The sequence below is a fragment of the Buceros rhinoceros genome, unplaced genomic scaffold, assembly GCF_000710305.1.
Source record: "Buceros rhinoceros silvestris isolate BGI_N320 unplaced genomic scaffold, ASM71030v1 scaffold19949, whole genome shotgun sequence".
NCBI lineage: Eukaryota > Metazoa > Chordata > Aves > Bucerotiformes > Bucerotidae > Buceros > Buceros rhinoceros.
In genome coordinates, this window is record NW_010431149.1 from 336 (window position 1) to 19538 (window position 19203).

The 19203-nt window shown below is 36.5% G+C and overlaps 1 protein-coding gene across 1 annotated transcript; it reads left to right on the forward strand.

The window, feature by feature from the left end:
* Window positions 1-1761: 1761 nt before the first annotated feature.
* On the forward strand, window positions 1762-15911 carry LOC104499776 (N-acetyltransferase ESCO1-like; the record flags this gene model as incomplete). Its single annotated transcript, XM_010143330.1, has 5 exons — window positions 1762-1893; window positions 9214-9303; window positions 11667-11810; window positions 12682-12869; window positions 15341-15911. Coding segments are annotated over 5 exons (696 nt in total), but the record flags the coding sequence as incomplete, so codon positions are not given.
* Window positions 15912-19203: the final 3292 nt, after the last annotated feature.

The following is a 19203-nucleotide window of genomic DNA, read 5'->3' on the forward strand; positions in this document are numbered from 1 at the left end:
TGCCTGGTCAATGCAAGGGTTTATGGTCAACTGTACCTTTAGAATTGTCTTGCAAAGAAACATACCTACATATTAGATTTCACTAATGACTGCTTGAAGTAAGTTGCTGTTGTGTAGAGAACTGAGCTGTCATCTAGCTCTTAGACAAACTTAAACATATATTTAAAGATGAAAGGAGTTAGAAGTGATTCATAAACAGTTTTTCTGTGTTGCAAAATGCTTTCTTTAGTAAAGTAGGCTTTTTTACTATGAGTATTTTCAGCTTTTAGAAAACAATATTAAGTTTAGGTGATGTGTTTTCTTGCAAATTGTGGACTTTTGATTTATGTGCACAGATTAATTTCCTTTTAAACAGCACCTTCAAGTCTTCTTTTGCTTGTATATAATCCTGTTTTAGAGTATAAAATAACTTTGTTTCTTTATTACTTGTGATAGATGTTAAAAAAGATTAAAAGTGACATTTATTGCTGCTTACATAAATTACATTTCCAAATGTAATTAAAAAAAAAATGCATTTGAGCATTAAGCCATAACTTAAAACATGTCTTTTTGGCTCGAGACTTCAATCTAACTGGTATTCTTTTGCTCTTTGCAAAAAGGCACCACCTGTGCCTGAGTTTATTAGGCACTCTTTAATCTGAGCATACTTCCAAATTAATAACACTGTTTTAATGAATAAATAGGAAAGCAATAGACTGAGTAGCACTCTTGATTTGGCTGGTTATAGAGTAGGAGGATAACCTAATGGGTCATGAGTAAAATGGTATGATCATGCATTTGTATGGCAGCTGCTACCCAGTCTCTGAAAAATAAGTTACGAACCATGTGCAGTCAAGACAGCATGTCAAACAGCGTAGTTAGCTGTTTCCAATTAAGAGTTAAGTTCAAAGAGTATATGAAATAAGGCTTCAAATCGGTGAAAAGAGGGATAAAAGACCATCATGCTATTTGATTGCTTTGAAATATTTGGGTTTTGTAAAAACAAACCAAACAAAACCACACAAAAAACCAAACAAAAAAACCCCACCAAAAGCAAAACCAAACCAAAACAAAACCCCCCTCAAAGCAAAAACCCACATAAACAAACAAACAAAACCACCCCAAACCGTAAGAGGTAATAATTGGCTGTTGCAAATGTATGCTGATATTAACAATTATTTCTAGAACTTGTTTTTTTTATAGTACCCTTGCAAACATTCAGGAAAATGACTCACCTTTGGCACGTCTCAAAGCAACTCAGACAGGCAGTAGCAGAACTATTGGGAAAACCAAATAGAGAGGTTGGATATGGGAATTTTCTTTGTGGAATATATTTATTGCAAATAGGGTAATGAAGGAGGAATTGTTTGTTCTTTGTATTTCATAAATAAAAGAGAAGTTTTTTGTTCAAAACTAATGGGGAGGTGCTAATTTTAATGTTAGGTAGAGTTTGCTCTGTGGTTAATGCCAATGCCTTTTGAAGCTGTTTTTGAAAGATAGAATTCTAAATTTTGTACTTGTTCCTAGTCCTGTTTTCCTTCATTTTAGCATCTGAACGTTGAGTTTCCAGAAGATAAGTTACAAAAGGCATGTCTGATTAGATGAAAGCTCTGTTGAGCTTATTTCATCATCATCACGATGGCTTGCCTTCACAGACGAAGATTTGGGAAGGGCTTTACCCACGCTTACTGCAAGTGCGCTGATGGCTGAAAAGGCCAATGCGGGATAGGCAAGTGCTTGGAATTGACAAATACCTTTTTTTTTTTTTTTTTCTTTAAATAGGATGCAGGACAGAAGAGATTTGGTGCTATTTCCTGTAATATTTGTGGAATGCTTTATACTGCGTCGAATCCAGAGGATGAAACTCAACATCTGCTATTTCATAACCAGTTCATAAGTGCTGTAAAATATGTGGTAAGAAAACCTTATCTTTCTAAAGGCATAAGCATTATCTTTTCTGTGTTGTGTACTAGTTACAATTCATATTACATTATATTTTAATAGTAGGCCATTCACTCTGGAGAATAAATATTTTTAAGATCAGCGGCAGGCAAGTTACATATAATATATAAAAATATTTGGAAGGGTAGTTGTGTCTTTATTGTGATAAATACAGGTTTCAGTACAACTAGTGTTTTCAGTGGTTGGCTTAGTAGTCAGATAAAGAGCTGATTTTGTAACTGTGTACACTTAGATGACTTCTAAATTACTGTCTCTTAATTATGTGTAATTTGAAGAGAGGCTGCCTAGGAATCCAGCTGATACAACTTTATAGTATATTGAAACGTTACCGAATTTGTGATTGTAATCTTTGTATTTAATATTTAAAGCCAAAGTATTCCTTAAATGCATGATACATGCTGTATCTGAGTATATCTGTCTTATTAAAGCTCAGATTTGAAAAAAAATTGTACAGTTTATATTATAAAATCAGCTACTTCACACTAGCTGATATTACAAGACTTACAGGAAATACCTGTTCACATGTCTGAAATCCAGAATAGAATCCACAGAGTCTGTTTTCTTTATCACACATGTTACCTTCAGTACTCTACACTCGAGTAGGTAAGACCTCCAGGATAACTGAACTGAGGCCACCAATTCATTTCATGTAGGTACCAAATGGCTGTTGGGCTACTCTTAAATCTCAAGCTTAATTTTATCCCATAAATGTAAATATGTATCTTTATAGCTAAAGTGTTTGAAGCTATCTGGTAAATAGTTCTGGTATTTGTTCTGTTCTTGGTTAGTTTTTGCTGAATAATCCAGACATCTTGAAAGATGTCTTCTGATTCGTTGTAGAGTGAGGCTGGGCAGAAAGTGTTATGGAACAGCACATTATAATGGCAGCATATATTATGTTTCCCCATTTTATCCCTGTTTGTCTTTTCCTTCCTCCCTTCCCTGCCAGGTGCTTTTAGATCTTGAATGTTACCAAAGATGTAAACATAATTTACAGAAAATGGTGTTAGTTCTTTTGGACAGAAGCTGGCAGATAAGTTCAGTAGTTACTTAAAGCTCCTATGTTCATGTAGGTAGGAAGCTGCACTGAAGTTTGAATATTTTGGAGGTTGTGAAAGCTGCAATTTCTCACTTGTATATATATCTATAGTAAAAACATGTTAATGTAAAAGAGCAGACTGCCTTAAACCAGTCATAAGTAACTATGTATAAAGTTAAGTATGCTTTTAATTTGAGGAAAAATCTTTCCTTATTGTTTCCTCAGTCGCTAGGCATCTTGTCAAAAATTAACACAAAATTTACTCAAGCAAATTATTTGTATTGTCAGTTCAGTGAGTAAACAATTTTCTATCTGAAATCTCTAGTTGTGTTTTGAGACATCACCTATAAGGTGATGCTTTAGATGGTTATTCTAGAATAGAAATTGTAGAGCAAGAGGCCAAATAATGAGTCTTATGAGTCTTTCAATTCCTCTCTGATTTTTTTTTTTTCTATCATAACAATTTGATTGACACTGTTTTCCGCATGGGTAAGTAACTTTTGCCCTGCTTAATACATAAGACTTTAATACTAGTTGTTTCATCTATAGTCAGTGGTTCTTGGTTGATAGTATTGTGTATTCCATGACACTTCCTCTTAGAAAATAATTTGAATATTAGATAAGCCTTTTTGCCAGTGAATTAGTACACCAAATAGCTACTTGTCAATTCTTAGTCATCCAGAAATGCCAGGGGAATGACTGCTAGTTATCTTGGTGTTGCTAGGAGGTTTCTAGTAGGGATTGTTGGGAGGATCGCTTAAAGATGTGATATGCTTGGTTTCTAGATAATTTTATGTAGCTACTGTGTTGAAACTATAACTACCTTCCTCTCCCTGATAGAAAGTGTTGACAGTAGTATGATGGGATTTAAAAAAATCGTACTAGAGAAAGTCTTGATAACCTCTCGGTTAGACTTTCTGGTCCAGGAACATCTGGTCCTGGTGACCTTGGTATGTTACTTTGTTAGCTCTCCAGGTATTTTTATGGACTTAATATATTTGGCATTGGTCTTGACTTGGAGGCCACCCTGAGGTATCTTGGAAGCATTTTTCACTCTTGTCATGCACATTCTTCATGCTATATGATGACTTCAGAGTCATCAGACTTCAGTCTGACTTCAGAGGATTTATCTTAGTTTTTCCTGCCTTTTGAGTGTCTCTTGTTGCCTAGTAGTTCTATTGATGATTCACCTCACAGAATCACCAAAAGAAGGCCTATGTACACTATAATGCTAGAGCTTCTTGCTGTGAATTGTGTAAATGGACTTCAGTGTCTTGCCCACCTCCTTGCAGCTGCTTTGTGTTTGTTTTTTTTAAAGTAGTTAAAAGATAGTTTACATGTAAATAAATCATTTACTGACTTCAACAAAAGATAATTCTATTTGAGTTTGTTTTTTTTTTTAAAGGCCTATCTTGTTTCATTTAGTAAAAATTTCTTTTTAGGTGTCTCCAGAAATTCCCTTATGCCCCCAGAAATAGGTCAGGCTAACAAGGAGATGGTATTTGCATACTTGTGGATAGCTTGATAGAGGCAGTAAGGAAATTGTAGGCCTTGTGTGGAGATAGAAGGTTTGGTGAGTTAATGACGTTTTTCCAGATTTGGGAACAGAAGATTGGCAAGGACTGATACAGGTTTTCTGAAGGATACCATTTGCTATTAATAGAATAAGCAAGAAGGTAAGATGGTCAAGGATAGTACTGGAGCAGGAATAAATGTGAGAGATGTCCCCTACTGCAGTCAAATGTAGGAGTCTGTCTCACTATCCTTCTGGTTTCAGACATCTGAAGATCTCCAGAAAAAATATGCCATTCTAGCATGTTCATTCATTGAGTGATGACATACACATCAAGTGTTAACTCCAGAGGGATGGATAACTTTGTGGGATGGCTGCATGGTTCAGTTTTACAAAATCCTCTAGCGGTGATGCCGCACAGTATCAGTTGTGTATCCTCTCTGTGATGCCACATAGTATCAACTTAGTATTTCTGCAAAAATTTTTTTAAGAGGAAGACATTTTTTGTGAAGTCTTTAAGTTACAAAGCCAAAAATCTAAGTTAGGAAATGCCTGTAGATTCAGGTGCCTGATGTGAAGTCAGTTAATGTGTTTGTATTTCAAGCTTAACTTCTTAGTTAAAAATATCTTGAGCTGAAGAAAGTGGAAGAGGCTGTTTTTTTTAAATTAAACATTTAAGCTAATGTTTAATCTGTTAATTTGTGAATTAATTTTAATTTAATAATTTTTTCTCCTGTAACTGCACCCAAGCCTATCTGTGAGGTTCTCATGATGATTAAAAAAAAAAAAGACAACATTTGACTTCTTAGGTCCTAAGGTTAATAGAATATCATGAAGATGATAATGAACTTCATGTCATCTTAGAAAGATTTCATGCTTGTCTTTATTTGGATTAATTCCAAAAGTGATACACCTGTACAACATAAAACTTAGTAATACCTCAAATGAAGTTCTTACTATTAGCTGTCTTCTGTGAAAATCTCAGTTTTAACAGAGGGTAGTATTTAGTAATTACATCCAAGGATCTTAATGTGTTCTACAGTCAAAAACCTCATTCTCCATTTTGTAGGAAAGAGATGTAGAATATCTGTAATTTGATCAAGGAATCAGGAAGAAGAATGCAGTAGACCAATTTCTCTACTATAAATTAGCAAGATGAAAGTGCACAAAATTTCATATTAAACTTGACTCTTAGTTGCTTTTCTTGGTGAAGACCAAGAATTAGACAGTATTAACCATGTTTTCCTCATTACCTCAATATTTTTGAGAAAAAACAGTGTAAGGAAAAAACACCACTAATTTTCATGCATTTGTATTAATTTGAGAAATAGGCATCACAGACAAGCCAGAGCTGACATATACAGAGAGATATCAGATTTGCTGTCCAATTTCCTACTCTTACATAAGAACATTTAAAACATGAGAAAATGCATGGCAACCAGTTTATTGTGTCTTATGACCTATGCTTTTAAAGACAAATCTATATCAGAGATTATTTTAAACTATAAGCAGAAGATAGTTTATGTGGAATTGAGTACTGAACATTGCAGTTACCATGCTATGAATTTTGGAGCCATCTTAACAAATGACATAGAATACAGTTGTAATGTATGTATATAATATCCAGTGAAATCAATGCACTACACAGTGTAGTGGTAATTACTGTCCATACTATTTTGTGTTGTGGTAGCAGCTACTTGTCTGTATTGATCTTTTTTGAATGATCTCATGCTTTTGAAATTCTGTTGCACCTCAATAAAGAAGCAGAAGCAAATTTTACCCTTCCTTGAATGTGGAAAAGTTAGAGGCAGATTAAAAATAAGTTAACTATGCATTGCTGAGTTGTGTTATGTTCTCAAATTATTACAATACCTGTAGGATAAATTAGTGATAACATGGAGGGGAGGAGAGTATTGCAACAGTTATTGCACACCAATGTGTTGTGGTACACCACTAGTCTGCCCAGCTGTGGTGATTAGCCTGTATATGCCTTGCTGTTGCTGGCTATAGGTAATCTGTTGTTGAGCATAGACTTCCAGTATCAGGTAGGGGTGGTATAATAGTGTTCTTTTACTCCAGGCTTTGTAGAAGATGTATCCTTGTGGAAACAATAGCTTTCATTTTAACTTCTTTGGTCATCACAGTGTATATTATCAATGCTTGGGCATCTGATAATAAGTCTTAATGCCCTAAAGTAATGTCAATTAAAAGGAAAAGTGAAGCAATTTTGCTGACATTGCAGTAGAATATTATAAAGTATATTGCAGACATGCTTTTGTTTCTTCCAGGTGTTCTTACCATCTCCCTGAGTGAAGGGAGTCCTACTTCAGTTCTCAGTGGTTTAGATACCTTGCAGAATGATGAATTTAGTTTTATTAGGGTTAAAATAGTGAGGTTTTAGGTTTTGGTTTTTTTTTTAAATAATAGGGATGTAAAGGGAAATCATGTTCAGACCACATGCAAGATACTGGTACTAAAGCTGTAGATATAGAATAGGATCAGTCCCAGCTGAAGCACATTTTCCTTAACAGCTTCAATGTTAGGTTATGACAGAGGTGTGACCAGTCTTGTACTTTACTTCTACTTACCTCTTTTAAAGGAAGCACAGTTCATCCCTTACTAAGACTGAACAATAAGGATACTGGAGATGCAGAACCTTATGTGAAATCTTAGTTTTTCTTTTTGAAATTTTCTGAGCTACATCAATAACAAAGGAATATGACTTTGACTTCACTAAAAACCTTTGATGAGCTTAGGGTTTGCAGAAACTTTTTTGAAAGCTTCACCTAAAAGATACATTTCTGAATAAATTCCAAAATAGTTCAGTTTAGAGACTATGCCTCCTGTGAATATGATCAGTCCCCATATTACATTAATCACTTAAGAAAATGAGCAGGTGGACAATAATAAAAATAATGAATTCTAAGTATTAGAATCAATTATGGTGTTTTTACAGAATTATTTTTACATTTATGCTAATATACTGTTGCTTAAAAGTGTAACAGCAGTATGATATTCAGAAATGTTTTCTTCCATTGCTTTTCTTTTTGTTGGAAATATCTGGCTACAACATTAACACGATACCTTAAACCAAAATTTAGGGTTGAATTTTTTACATTAGGCTTGCAACCTAAAATTTAAGAGTTTAATGTTCTGCATTAGGCCTGCAACATTCTGGATGCTGGAATGGTAGGATCATCAAACACATTCCATTTTTTTGCTGAGTGATGAGCATAGTTTGTTTAAAATAGGCTAGAGAAAGCTTTTGCAGGGCTAACAGATAAGCAAAAGGTAGCAAAAGACAAAAAATTGAGGAGGTGGTGTTAGAGATCCTTGCCTGAATCTTCTGACACCTTTCCTAACAGTCTCAAAAAGCATGTCACAATCCCACAAATTACACTTTTCTGAATATGGTGGCACTGCCATTTGCTGGCCTTTGTGTTCAGACGTAATGTACATAAATTCAAATAGGATCTTTGTGTTGGTGTTTAGTGCAACTACTACTGAGAAGAAAAACAGACAGGATTAAAATGGTGTCTGTGTTGCAACCGTTGCCATGCTGGGTGCTAAACTCATACTTAAATAGTTTCAGGGCTACCAGCAAGTAGATAAATTTCTAAAATTATTCTCTTCATGTCTTGTTTTGAGTAAGGAAGTAAAATCAGCATAATTAAAATGAGATACAGATCAAGTATTATAACACTTAAATGTTTGTCATTTTTTGGTGGTAGTATATATGGCATTAATTCAGTGCCATGTTCCATTATTTGCTCTTTAGCTGAACATTATTTTATGGGATGGTACAGATTTCAGTGAGAATTGTTGTTTCTTCAAAAGCTTTTTTTATTTGAAGTTGCTTTGAGTAAGGCTTGTAGATCAGCCTCTTTAGTGGCTGAAGTTACTTCTGCATTCAGTGTTTTTAGGTCCCATCAAAGCAACTTGAGTTCTAATTATCTACCAATCCCATCTTACTAGATTTAAGTGGCTTTTTTGTTTTGTTTTTTCCCATGCAGGTACTGCTCATTATTCACCACGAGTGTGGATCTGAAGAAGAGTTAATTACCTCTATTTTTTTGAGTATGTTTATACTTCAGATACACACAACGTAGCCTCCTTCCCCATTAGATTCTTAGAAGGTAGTTATAAATTTTTTTCTAGTATCCTTCTTGTGGCTTTAACAGTTATGATCAGTAACAAAATAAACTATTCCTTCCATTTTGGGCAACTGCATGCCAATCAGTTCACTTAGAACCTCCTGGAGGTCTTTCGCATGCCAAACTTAAAACTGAGTGTGTATTTGTGGAGGTAACTATGTTAAAAAGAAACCTTTTATTAAAACCTAGGGGTTTTCCCATTTGCTGGACTTTGTCAATGTATTACATAGGTTTGGAAATCAGTTATGTGCGCTGAGTTGCTACTTCTAATTTAAAATTCAGTTTACACTGCAGTCCTGAGGGAAAAAAATCTAGCTGGGAAGTTACAAGACACTTTCACAAATTACTTCTACATGTAGTTAGGCTGTTGTATAAATTACTGTATAAATAAGATTATATCTGTTGTACTCATTTTAAAAAGCTAGCTGAAGTTTCCTTCTCTAGCAAAGCAACTGCTAAATAGTGTGAAGTTTCTCATAAATTCAGTGTCTAAAACAAAAATACACAATTTTTGTTTGTAAAAGTACATCTTGTGTATGGTTTAGATAAGTGTTTGTTTTATTTAGGGTTGGAAAAAGGAGAGAATTTTGGCTGAATATCCTGATGGAAAGATAATAATGGTTCTTCCTGATGACCCAAAGTACGCCCTTAAAAAGGTATGTTGAAAAGGACTGGACTTGTATACTTGTTTGATGTTTTCATATAAATAATGTTTATGTTCATAGTAAATATTTTATATTTTAAGTGTGAACAGTTGAAGTTGGACTCAACACTGCAGTGGTTCTGTAACTTTTTTCAGAAACAGATCACATTCTTACACAATACTGCTCTTTCCATAGAGAGGATGGGTCTGAGCAGGAGTGGAAGGCAGGGGTGGAAACAGCATCAACCAAAGAAAAAGATTTTTTTTTAATACACTTGATGAATATCTCCCAGATATTTTATGTAATAAATAAAAACTTCCTAATACAGTGACTTTATTACACAGTATGAATGTGGCACCATTCTCTGAATGATTTTTGGCTAAAAACAGATTTAGGTGGAAAGTGGCCTCAAAATCCTGTAGTGCATTCCCGTGTCCAAAGCAGAATCAGCTCTGGTTAGGATACATCTGACAACTGTCTAAAATTTCTACTGCTGGAGGTTTTTCTGACCTCTCAGACTCTGTTACAGTGCTTTGCTTACCTGTAACACTAGGAAATTTTCCCTAAACGTTCAACAGAATCTCCATGCTGGAATTTAAGTTCCTGGGTGCAAATCATACTGACAGAGCTGTAGAAAACATCCTTCTGTTCCTCTTTGCAACAGCTTTTTTGTGCCTGAACGAACAGTGTTGCACCTTAAGGACGTTGATTGGTTGTGCTGTTTTTTAGTTTATACTCCTAAATGATTTTTGTAGAGCTCTGATCATTGTCATACTCTTGTCTAGATTATTTCCATTTGTGCCATTTCTCACATCTCTTTTGAAATTCTAAAGCTAGGCACTGGGCGCAGTACACCAGTGGAGACTTAGAGCAGCAGGATGCTTTGGTGTCTTGCTGACTAGCCTGTGTTCACACATCTTAATTTGTTGTTACGTTGGGGTTTTTTTCCATACCACAGCATTGATTCTTTTTAGCTGGGGATTTGCATAACTAATAGGTACTTTTTTACAGTTCTGTGAAGGAATGGTTGAGGTGGAACAGACCTCTGAAGGCTGAATTGATGCCCAAGGCAGCTCTTCATAGTGGGTTTTCTTTAGACTAACATGGAATTTTTAAAGTTATTTAGTTGAAAAGAAGCTACAAAAAATTTTTTAACAGTATTTTATGCAGATATATTTGTTTATTAAGTTTTGTTTCTCTGGTGGTATTATCTTAATTTTAGTACATTCATTGCATATTCACTTTTTTACTGAAACAGCTAAGAAAATTCTTACTTAAAATACCTAAGTGGGGCAGAGGAAAGGAGGGCTGTAGAAAATAAAGTCATTTAGGATAGAGTTCTCTGTAGTGCTGTGTGGTTAAACTTGAGAGGATCTATAACCGTCAACACTGTGGATGACTAACTTCAAGAATGGTTACGTAGTGTTTCAAATTGGCTAGTCAGACTTGTCATTAAAAGACGGGTACCTAACGGTTAGATGAGAGAGTAACTGATACCATGCCTTTTAAGTTATTCTAAAAGCATTTTTGTAGCATAGTTTTCATTTGATCAGTACTAACTTCATATATTCATAGCATCAGTAATTCTTGTTTTACTTTACCTGTAACTACTATATACTTTAACTACAACATGCATTAAAAATGGTTATGCTGTTTAATGCACCACATAGAGAAGGCCACCTTATTTCTGTCTCATGAGATGGTAGAGGCTGTTTCAGTGCCCAGCTGTAGGCACAAGAATGACCCAGTAAAATCTCAGCTCATGCATAAGCTTTTGTTTACATTCATGCTGGCATTTTTAAGTTTCTTCAAACTTGCTAATATTAAACAAAATTTCATTTTTAATTTCAGTTACTCTTTGCAGAGCTAATGGAAGAGCAGAAACCTGGAGGAAAGAGATGACAGTTACTCATTTCTTTCCAACAAATGCATACATTTTCTAGTTGCCTTGGCACAGGGCTTGCTATCATCTGGTCAAAACCCTTGACAGATTAGTTCTTTCAGGACTCTAAAAATAACAGACAGAAAACCTTCAGCTAAGCTAGTTTAACTCTTAGCATAGATCTCATTTAATTCCAGAATATCAGAGTCCATACTCTGATTATCTTCGTTCTCTCTATCTGCCTTTGTCTAATTGAAGTTTGGACTCACTGGAAGCTGACTTAGCAGTCTCTACTCTTCCTATTTCCATTCAAGTCATATTTAAGGAACATTTACGTGGACCAGTGTGTTGCAGGTTACTTAGGGTAATCCTTATCTTCTGGAATAGCTTTCAGTGTTATAGATACCATAAGTGCATTTTTGCAAATATATATATTTATACAAATGTGTATTTATATATGTTCCTTAAACAGCATTTAAACTTATTTTGACAGGTTGAAGAAATTAGAGAAATGGTAGACAATGACTTGGGATTTCAGCAAGCTCCACTCATGTGTTACTCTAGAACTAAAACTCTTCTTTTTATTTCTAATGACAAAAAAGTTATCGGCTGTTTAATTGCAGAACATATCCAGTGGGTAAGTGACTGAATTGGAGAAAGGCAATCTGTGACAGTGCTTAGTGACTCTGTTTGTTAAACATTCTGAAACTATAGAATTACCTCAGATTTGAAGTCTAGGCATTTAGCAAATAAGTATTCCATGTATGACTTTTCCAGAGAGGAGGGAAAAGTCTTTTGGTGATACACCATTCTGAAATGTAGTTGCTTATTTTTGTATAGTTGACACTGAGCTGAGACACATGTATCATGTCTTGCTTGGCTCAGACCTGCTCACTTAAATACTTGCTACAGCTGAAGGATGGAATTTTTCTACCTTGGCTATTCTTATGCTAGCTTTGGCTCTCTCTTGCTTGTTGACAAGCAGATTTAACTCCCTGCCTGGCAGAACTACAAAGTGGATGTAGGACTGAGTTGAATCACTGTGAGGCCAAACAGCTCCACTTCATCAGAGGGCAGAACTGTACAGTGGAGAGCAGGACAAGAAGTCATACTGCCAGCTGCAGTAAAAAATACCCTGATGTCAGAACTTGGTGGCATATTCTGTCGTTTTCTACCATCCCTTGGGAGCAGCCAACAAGAAGCAAAACCATCTTAGACAAAGTCAGAGAAATTGATGCAAACACTTTAATAGAGGTGATAGTAAGAATTGGATTATTTGTTGCTGTTATTTTAAATTGGATAAGCTTTAGGGGGTTTTTTGGTTTAATCTTTTATCATCTGTTCCAATTTTGAAACTGTTAAATATTAAATGACACACAAATATGCAGTCTTTTTGGTAAGGCATTTTAGCAAGTAAGTATGTTTAACTGAAATAAATTACTTAAGAATCATTTTGTTCAGTGATGCTTTTATAAAGTGACAAATATTTTTTTTTACATCACTTGCAGGGCTACAGAGTTATAGAAGAGAAGGTTCCAGAAGTCAGTTCAGAAAATGAGAAAGTCATATTTGAAAGACAGAAAGCGTGGTGCTGTTCAACTTCTCCAGAACCTGCTATCTGTGGGATCAGTCGAATATGGGTATTCAGCATGATGCGTCGAAAGAAGATTGCTTCCCGGATGATAGAGTGTCTTAGGTAATCTAAAAGAAGTTCCTCAGTTACATACATTTTAAATAGAACTCAGTCCAAGGCATTCACTGCTTTCTGCCTTTTTAAGCTTGTCTTTTTAAGCTAGTGGTGATACTGGTATGTAGATTTGAGCACAGCTGACAGTTCCAGGGTTACGTGGAGTTCAGTATTCTGCATATACTAAAGTCAGTATTCTGCAATAGCTTGTTCTTCACAGAATTCTTTCTGCTAAGTGTAGTTGTAATGAGCCACCCTAGCAGACTGCCAGTGAGCTTGGTTAAGTTCCTCTGAGGCAATTATGAGTGGAGGAAATGAGACTGTCTTAAACTGTGAGATTATCCGAGTGTGACCTAATCACTGACTGAATGTCCATTCCTTAGAGGTACAAAGGAGGAAAGAACAGAGATGAGTGCACTAAACGATTTGATGTAATCTGGTGACTTTCAACTCTTAATTTTTTTCTCTACTCAGGTTCACTGAGCCTTATATTTTAAATTTTTAAGTAGTTAGTGATGATTGTAGTCAGCTGAATGCTAAGTGTTAGATCCATAAAAGGACTCCAACATCCAGGCTACTCTTTTGATAAATGTTAATGTTGAATCTCCAAACCTTAGGTTTCCTCCAGGGGTACTCCCTAGAAGTTTTAAATGCCTGTTCTGAGTAATGCCGAGAGCTATTCAAGTCTTACTACTGCTGGGCTGACAGTTTGTGTTAGTTAGGTGCCTGACTAGCCCCATCTTGTTGGGAGTTTGTGGCATAGGTACTGCTGTGTCTGCCCTCTTGGGTATTTGGAGAGCGTAGCAAAGCTATTTTGCTTTGCACAATGCATCTTACGTGGAGCAACTAGGAAGTCCTTACTGGATCATGATCTAGCTGAACTATGGCTGTGAAGTTGCATTCAGATAAGCATATTAATTTGATGATTTGGTTTTATTTTTGGCCAATTTTTAATTGCGTATTCAGTACTTTCCTAGAAACTATTTCTGAAGGAACAATTTCTTCCCCAAAGCGATGCTGAAGTTGCTCCCTTAGTAATAGCTCTAAAGAAGCTTTAGAATTAAATTTTAATCATTTGTTGCAGCTAGTGAGAAGTCTCTGTTTTTCTTAACTGTGCACTGCATTTTACCTTTTGCTGTGCTCTAGTGCTTGTTTGGCCTTCCATTAGCTCATTGCTACGTTAGTAGCAAAGGTAGTCTCACCAAAAAGAGCTTTGTGCTATTCTGGTGCTCGGTTGTAGAAAAGTCTGATGAGCTCTAAGTTGTCATAAACAAGAGAGCCCAGAAAGTTGCAGGAGCAAAGGACTGAGACTTGCTTTTTGATGACAGTAAGCAGTTAGATCTGCTCAGCTGCCAGTGAAACTTCACTCTAAACGTTTTTTTTAACAAAAGGGAGCTTGAATGGGATGATTCTGGTAGCCAGCTAAATCCTGACTTCAAAATGTTGAAGGTATCCTGGCATCCTTTTTGAAGTCCCATTTTGAGAATGTCTGCTCTGTTTCACTTGAGCTTTCATAGCTGACCTGGAGTCACAAGAACCCAGTCAGTCAATCTTAAGAAGCTTGCACAACCTTCCTAAATACACTAGAGAGAAGGGAATAAAGCTGGTAATAATTTAAAATTGTTCCTATTGTCTTTTCTTCAAGATTTAATGGAGATGTCCATATAATCGAAGTTCATACTTGCTCTGCAAGTACATATAAGTTTATTTAATAGGAATTTAAAAACTTTCATGGGAGTTTCTTCTGTTTCCAAGGAAAAATGTTACCTACTCCTTACCTTGATCGAGGTCTTAAAGCCTGAGATTAATTTTAGAAATTTGCTCAAATAGCCATCCAGAATATACAGTTTTCTCCTCTTCCTTCAAATAAGAATAAAACATACCTAAAATATATTCATGAAGTTAAGCAAATCAAATCTTCCTTTTCATGTGGTTATTACTGAAAGTGTTTCACTTAGGAATTACGCCTTCCAGTTGTGTTCTTAGATGTCCTAAAGGAATCCAAGATGTGCTCTCATCCAAATGTCAAATATTTTTTTTTCAAACCAGGAACTTGAAATTTCATCAGGTCCTTTCAGCCCCTTCTGTAAGCACCCTAAATACTTTCTAGCTTGTCTTTTCATTCCTGGTGATAGTCCTGGCAGTCTCTTTTCTATGAAGAAGTAGTTGAAATTAATTCAGGCTTTTTTAAAAACAACCAACCAACCCTCTGAAATTGAACTCTTGATGCAACTCGCAAGCAATTGCTCAGTATGAATGTTTCTTCTAAAATACTAAAATCTTCTAGAAACTCTCCCAGAAGAAGTGGTCCTCCTTGCCATCTGGAAGAAGGAGATAGCTCATATAAAATAGAGACATCTCTTAACAAAGCTTCTTCCTTTTGAATGTTCGTGCCACTTAATGGGTTTTGGCCTAACAGCGTAAATATTCTTGCATTATTTCCTGAAGGTAATTATATTGTTTTTTTTCCTTTTAAACAGAGGCAACTTCATATATGGCTCATACTTAAGTAAAGAAGAAATCGCTTTCTCTGACCCCACTCCTGACGGGAAACTCTTTGCAACACAGTACTGTGGCACCGGCCAGTTCCTGGTATACAACTTCCTCAGTGGACAGCACTAGACTTAACTGCTCCCAAAGGAATTCTGTTTTTATTGGGAGACTTCTGCCAAAATGCATTGAGTGGGTGCAGACCTTCAGCAGAAGCCAGGGCTGTTTTTATTACAGTGAACTCAGGACTGGTAACAACCGAAAGGTTGTACTATTTTATTAAAATTGTAAACAATGCAGTAATAGGCTAACTTTGTTTTTTTAAAAGAAAGATATTTTATTAACTTTTACAAAAGTTTGATTGTATTTTATCTAGTTAGTCATGTTTACATGCAGCAGAAAATTGTTCATAGTGGACTGTAAGCTTATGCCAAGACTAGTCTCACTGATGAGTTCAAGCTGAAGTTCTTAACATGGTGATATACCAATGCTGTAATGCTGATGTCCTACCAGCAGTTTCAGCAGCTGGGTGAGGCTGCTAACGGTTGCTTGCTTGACAGAGTTCAAAGCTGTGCTCAATTGCATCGAGGCGAGAAGCATTACAGTGCAGTCGCTGTGGGTAACAACCCTCCCAGGCTGTACAGTGGCTTCTGGGGTGCATTCTATGTGCTGCTAGGTGTAAGGGAGCCTACTAGGTTTCAGCAGCATTGGAAACTCATGCTACCCCTGTCCCCCTATTCCCCAGGTTAGCTGTAGAGTGTGGAATGCAGACCCCGAGGACCAGCATGCTTACCATTGTTCTACAAGTACCATACTTGAGTATATACCTTTGTTAGTGGACTTCACTTCGATACTTGTCACTCCTTCATAAATCTCTCCTCTTTTAAAGGGTTTGTATATTGAAAAACTGCTGTGGCCTTTCTTGATCTGTACATAATGTAGATAGATTAAAAATAAAATACTTGATAGCTTTTTAAAAGTTATTCTATACTGATACTAAGTGTGAATGAATAGTGTATTTCATACTTTTGCATGTGAAGTATTACCACAGTGGCTATCAGCAGTGCTTTGAAGCAACCTCTGGTGAACACAGTTGCTGTGTTCCTACCTTCTTGGGGTCAGTTCCCTTTGCAACAATGCATTTGCATCACACCCCAAGATCAGTTCCGCAGCAGCATCCTGATACAGGGTTTATAGCAAGGTGAGAGGTGATACCTTCAGCCTTGAATAACAGCTTAAAATACTATTAGGTGGGGAAGATTTAATTAAACTTATGGTTGGTTTTACTTTTGGAACTTTTGTGCCATTAGGATGTACTTGTTTGTATTGTGCTGTCCTTACCTTGGTCTAGAGCTAAAACAGAGAACTCATCAGCACCTCTGGAGTCTCAGTCCAGAGCATGTAAAACCAAAGGAGCTGAATGGTGGTAAATTCTGGTCTGTAGAGGCTGCTGTTTCCAAGCTGCAACTTGTAATTTTCAAGGGAATCATGAGCAGACTGTAAAGGGCTTGGTCAAGAAAGTGGTGCAGGTTCACAGAAAATCTAGAGGTGATGCTTTCTGAGGATGACAGAGAGGAAGAATTGCCAAGGTACTTCTGCTTTTACGTTCTTGCCTGAGGGATACTGAAGTGTGACCAGACCAAGCCCATTTTTACACTACTTAAGAGGGGTTAAAAGTTGATACTTTTAAAGCTTGTCTACCTCCTCTGGCTTGTCTGTTTCAAACAAAGCTACTCTGCCCGATCACAAGTGCCCCAGTTGGACTTGATGTTAAAGGTCTCTTCCAACCAGATGATTCTGTGATCTCTAACACTGTCAGCACACCAAATGGGTGGGGTTTGTGTTAGTAGGATGAGGTGAGTTTCTCAGCGGCAAGTGGGGTTGTGTGTGGAGAGAGACAGAAACAGCATGTCCTGTACAAAGTACGAGTTGAGAGAGAGGTGGTCTTAAATGGTAACTTAATATATTCAAATTTAATGAAAGCACATTATAAACATAGCCACAACTTCAGACAGTTTCAGTTCATAAACAGTAACTTGAGGTAGACTGACTAGTGAAGCTAAATTCACCAAGATTTTCATTAAGAGAACTTTACACTAGGAAAGCAACATTTAAAAACCCTTTTCCAAAAGTCACAAAAAGCAATTACATAAGTTAAGCAAAAAGCATCTGTATATGATTCTTTAAATCTTAGTTTACATTCAAATTTAACCTGTGAGTAGACCAGAACATCTACAGGTAAAATGTAATGCTGGCCAGTTCAGTACATTCATAAGAATGGCCTTTATGGTGAGGCTTAAACCCAGAATGGAATAGCAGTAATCCAGATAGCAAAGAATGGTCTCTTTCCCAGGACCTGACAGGCACCCCGTTGCAGTGTTCAGTGGGACTCAGCTACACCTCTTGAGCTTGGTTAGTGCACTCTGGCCTGTGTTACTGAAACTTGCTTCCACAGGGTAGAGAGTTAAGGAAGTGGGTATACTATTGTTTGGTAAAGGCAGGCAAATACGCTGACTTTCTGACTGCATTCCCAACCTTCAGGACAATTTTGCACTGTTTCACCTGAGGGCTACCTCCTCATAGTAGTCTCAGCACCTGGAATTTTAAGAATTTAGTGCAAACTTCAAATACACAAACAAAAATGGAAACTATTTTTGGAACACACTGAAACTTCTGCACCACCCTAAGACTCGGAGTTGGCCTCAAACTCTTTTGGCAAAACCAGAACTACTGGAATACATTTATCAAAAGCTTCAAGGAAGCATCTTTTGGATCCCGATTTCTTCTAAGTGTTAAAATAGTTAAGGCAGGTTGAGTTTGAAGGACAATAGATTTACAGAATAGGGTTTTCATCTGAAATTTGCTAAATTTACAGCATCAAAGTGAAGCTACATTAATGCAGAAATTTGCGAACTATTTTCCTTTAACCTCTGTCCTATATATTATGTTTCTTCATCTGTAAGCATCTCTTTTCACAAGATAAAGTTGCATAATTAACACTGCATTAAAAAAAATTTGTGGCTTTGGCAGGTCCTTCTCCAATGAGTTGTAGGTCAAGGTAACATCATTGCTTTTTGGGGAGTAAACTGATTTTCCCAAAGGGCTTTTAAGAACACACTGCATTTTTCTTTTTAATAAAGGGGTCACAATATGCAGGAAGATTTTTGTTGTTGTTATTTTGGATTTGGTTTTTTGGGTTTTTTTTTTTTGCATGGAAACCTTAGAGGGGTAACCCCTGCTAACTGCATGAGCAGAACACAGTACTGCTACATTTAACCCTGACAACCCAAATGCTATTGCTCCGAGTTCATTCTGGGACAATTTAACAAGGACCAGTAATATGCTTTTAAGTAGAAAAATGTGCACCTACTGCTACAACCAATATTTACAGAGGTTAGTAAAAAAGGACTGACATTGTTAGGTGATGCATTCAGAGATGTTTCCTTCTGGACAGAGTCTCTCCTGAGCAGTTCCATCTCCCTGGGACTTCTCCCCTGCTTCCCCCTAGGGGTATTGTAAAAAAAACCTCTTTTTTTTTCTTGATCCAGCTCAGACATTGGTGCCTTCCTGCACTTTTTTTATTTTTTTGTGTGTTGCTTCACATACAGGTATAACATGACGGACCTAATTTCCAGCTCTGCAGCCAACTGGAGCTGAGTGAAGAGAACATAGAGAGGAAGTTACATACAGCCCTCCAGAAAGGCACTGGACATACAGCAGGACTCATTTCCATACACCAAGGACAGACCACAGGTTTTCAAAACTCTGAAGGGGACTTGCTGGCGAGCTCTTCTGGCTTGCAACTGAGGAGAAAGTATCTGTGAGAAACCTTTTACTTTGTCCCCTGAGTTGA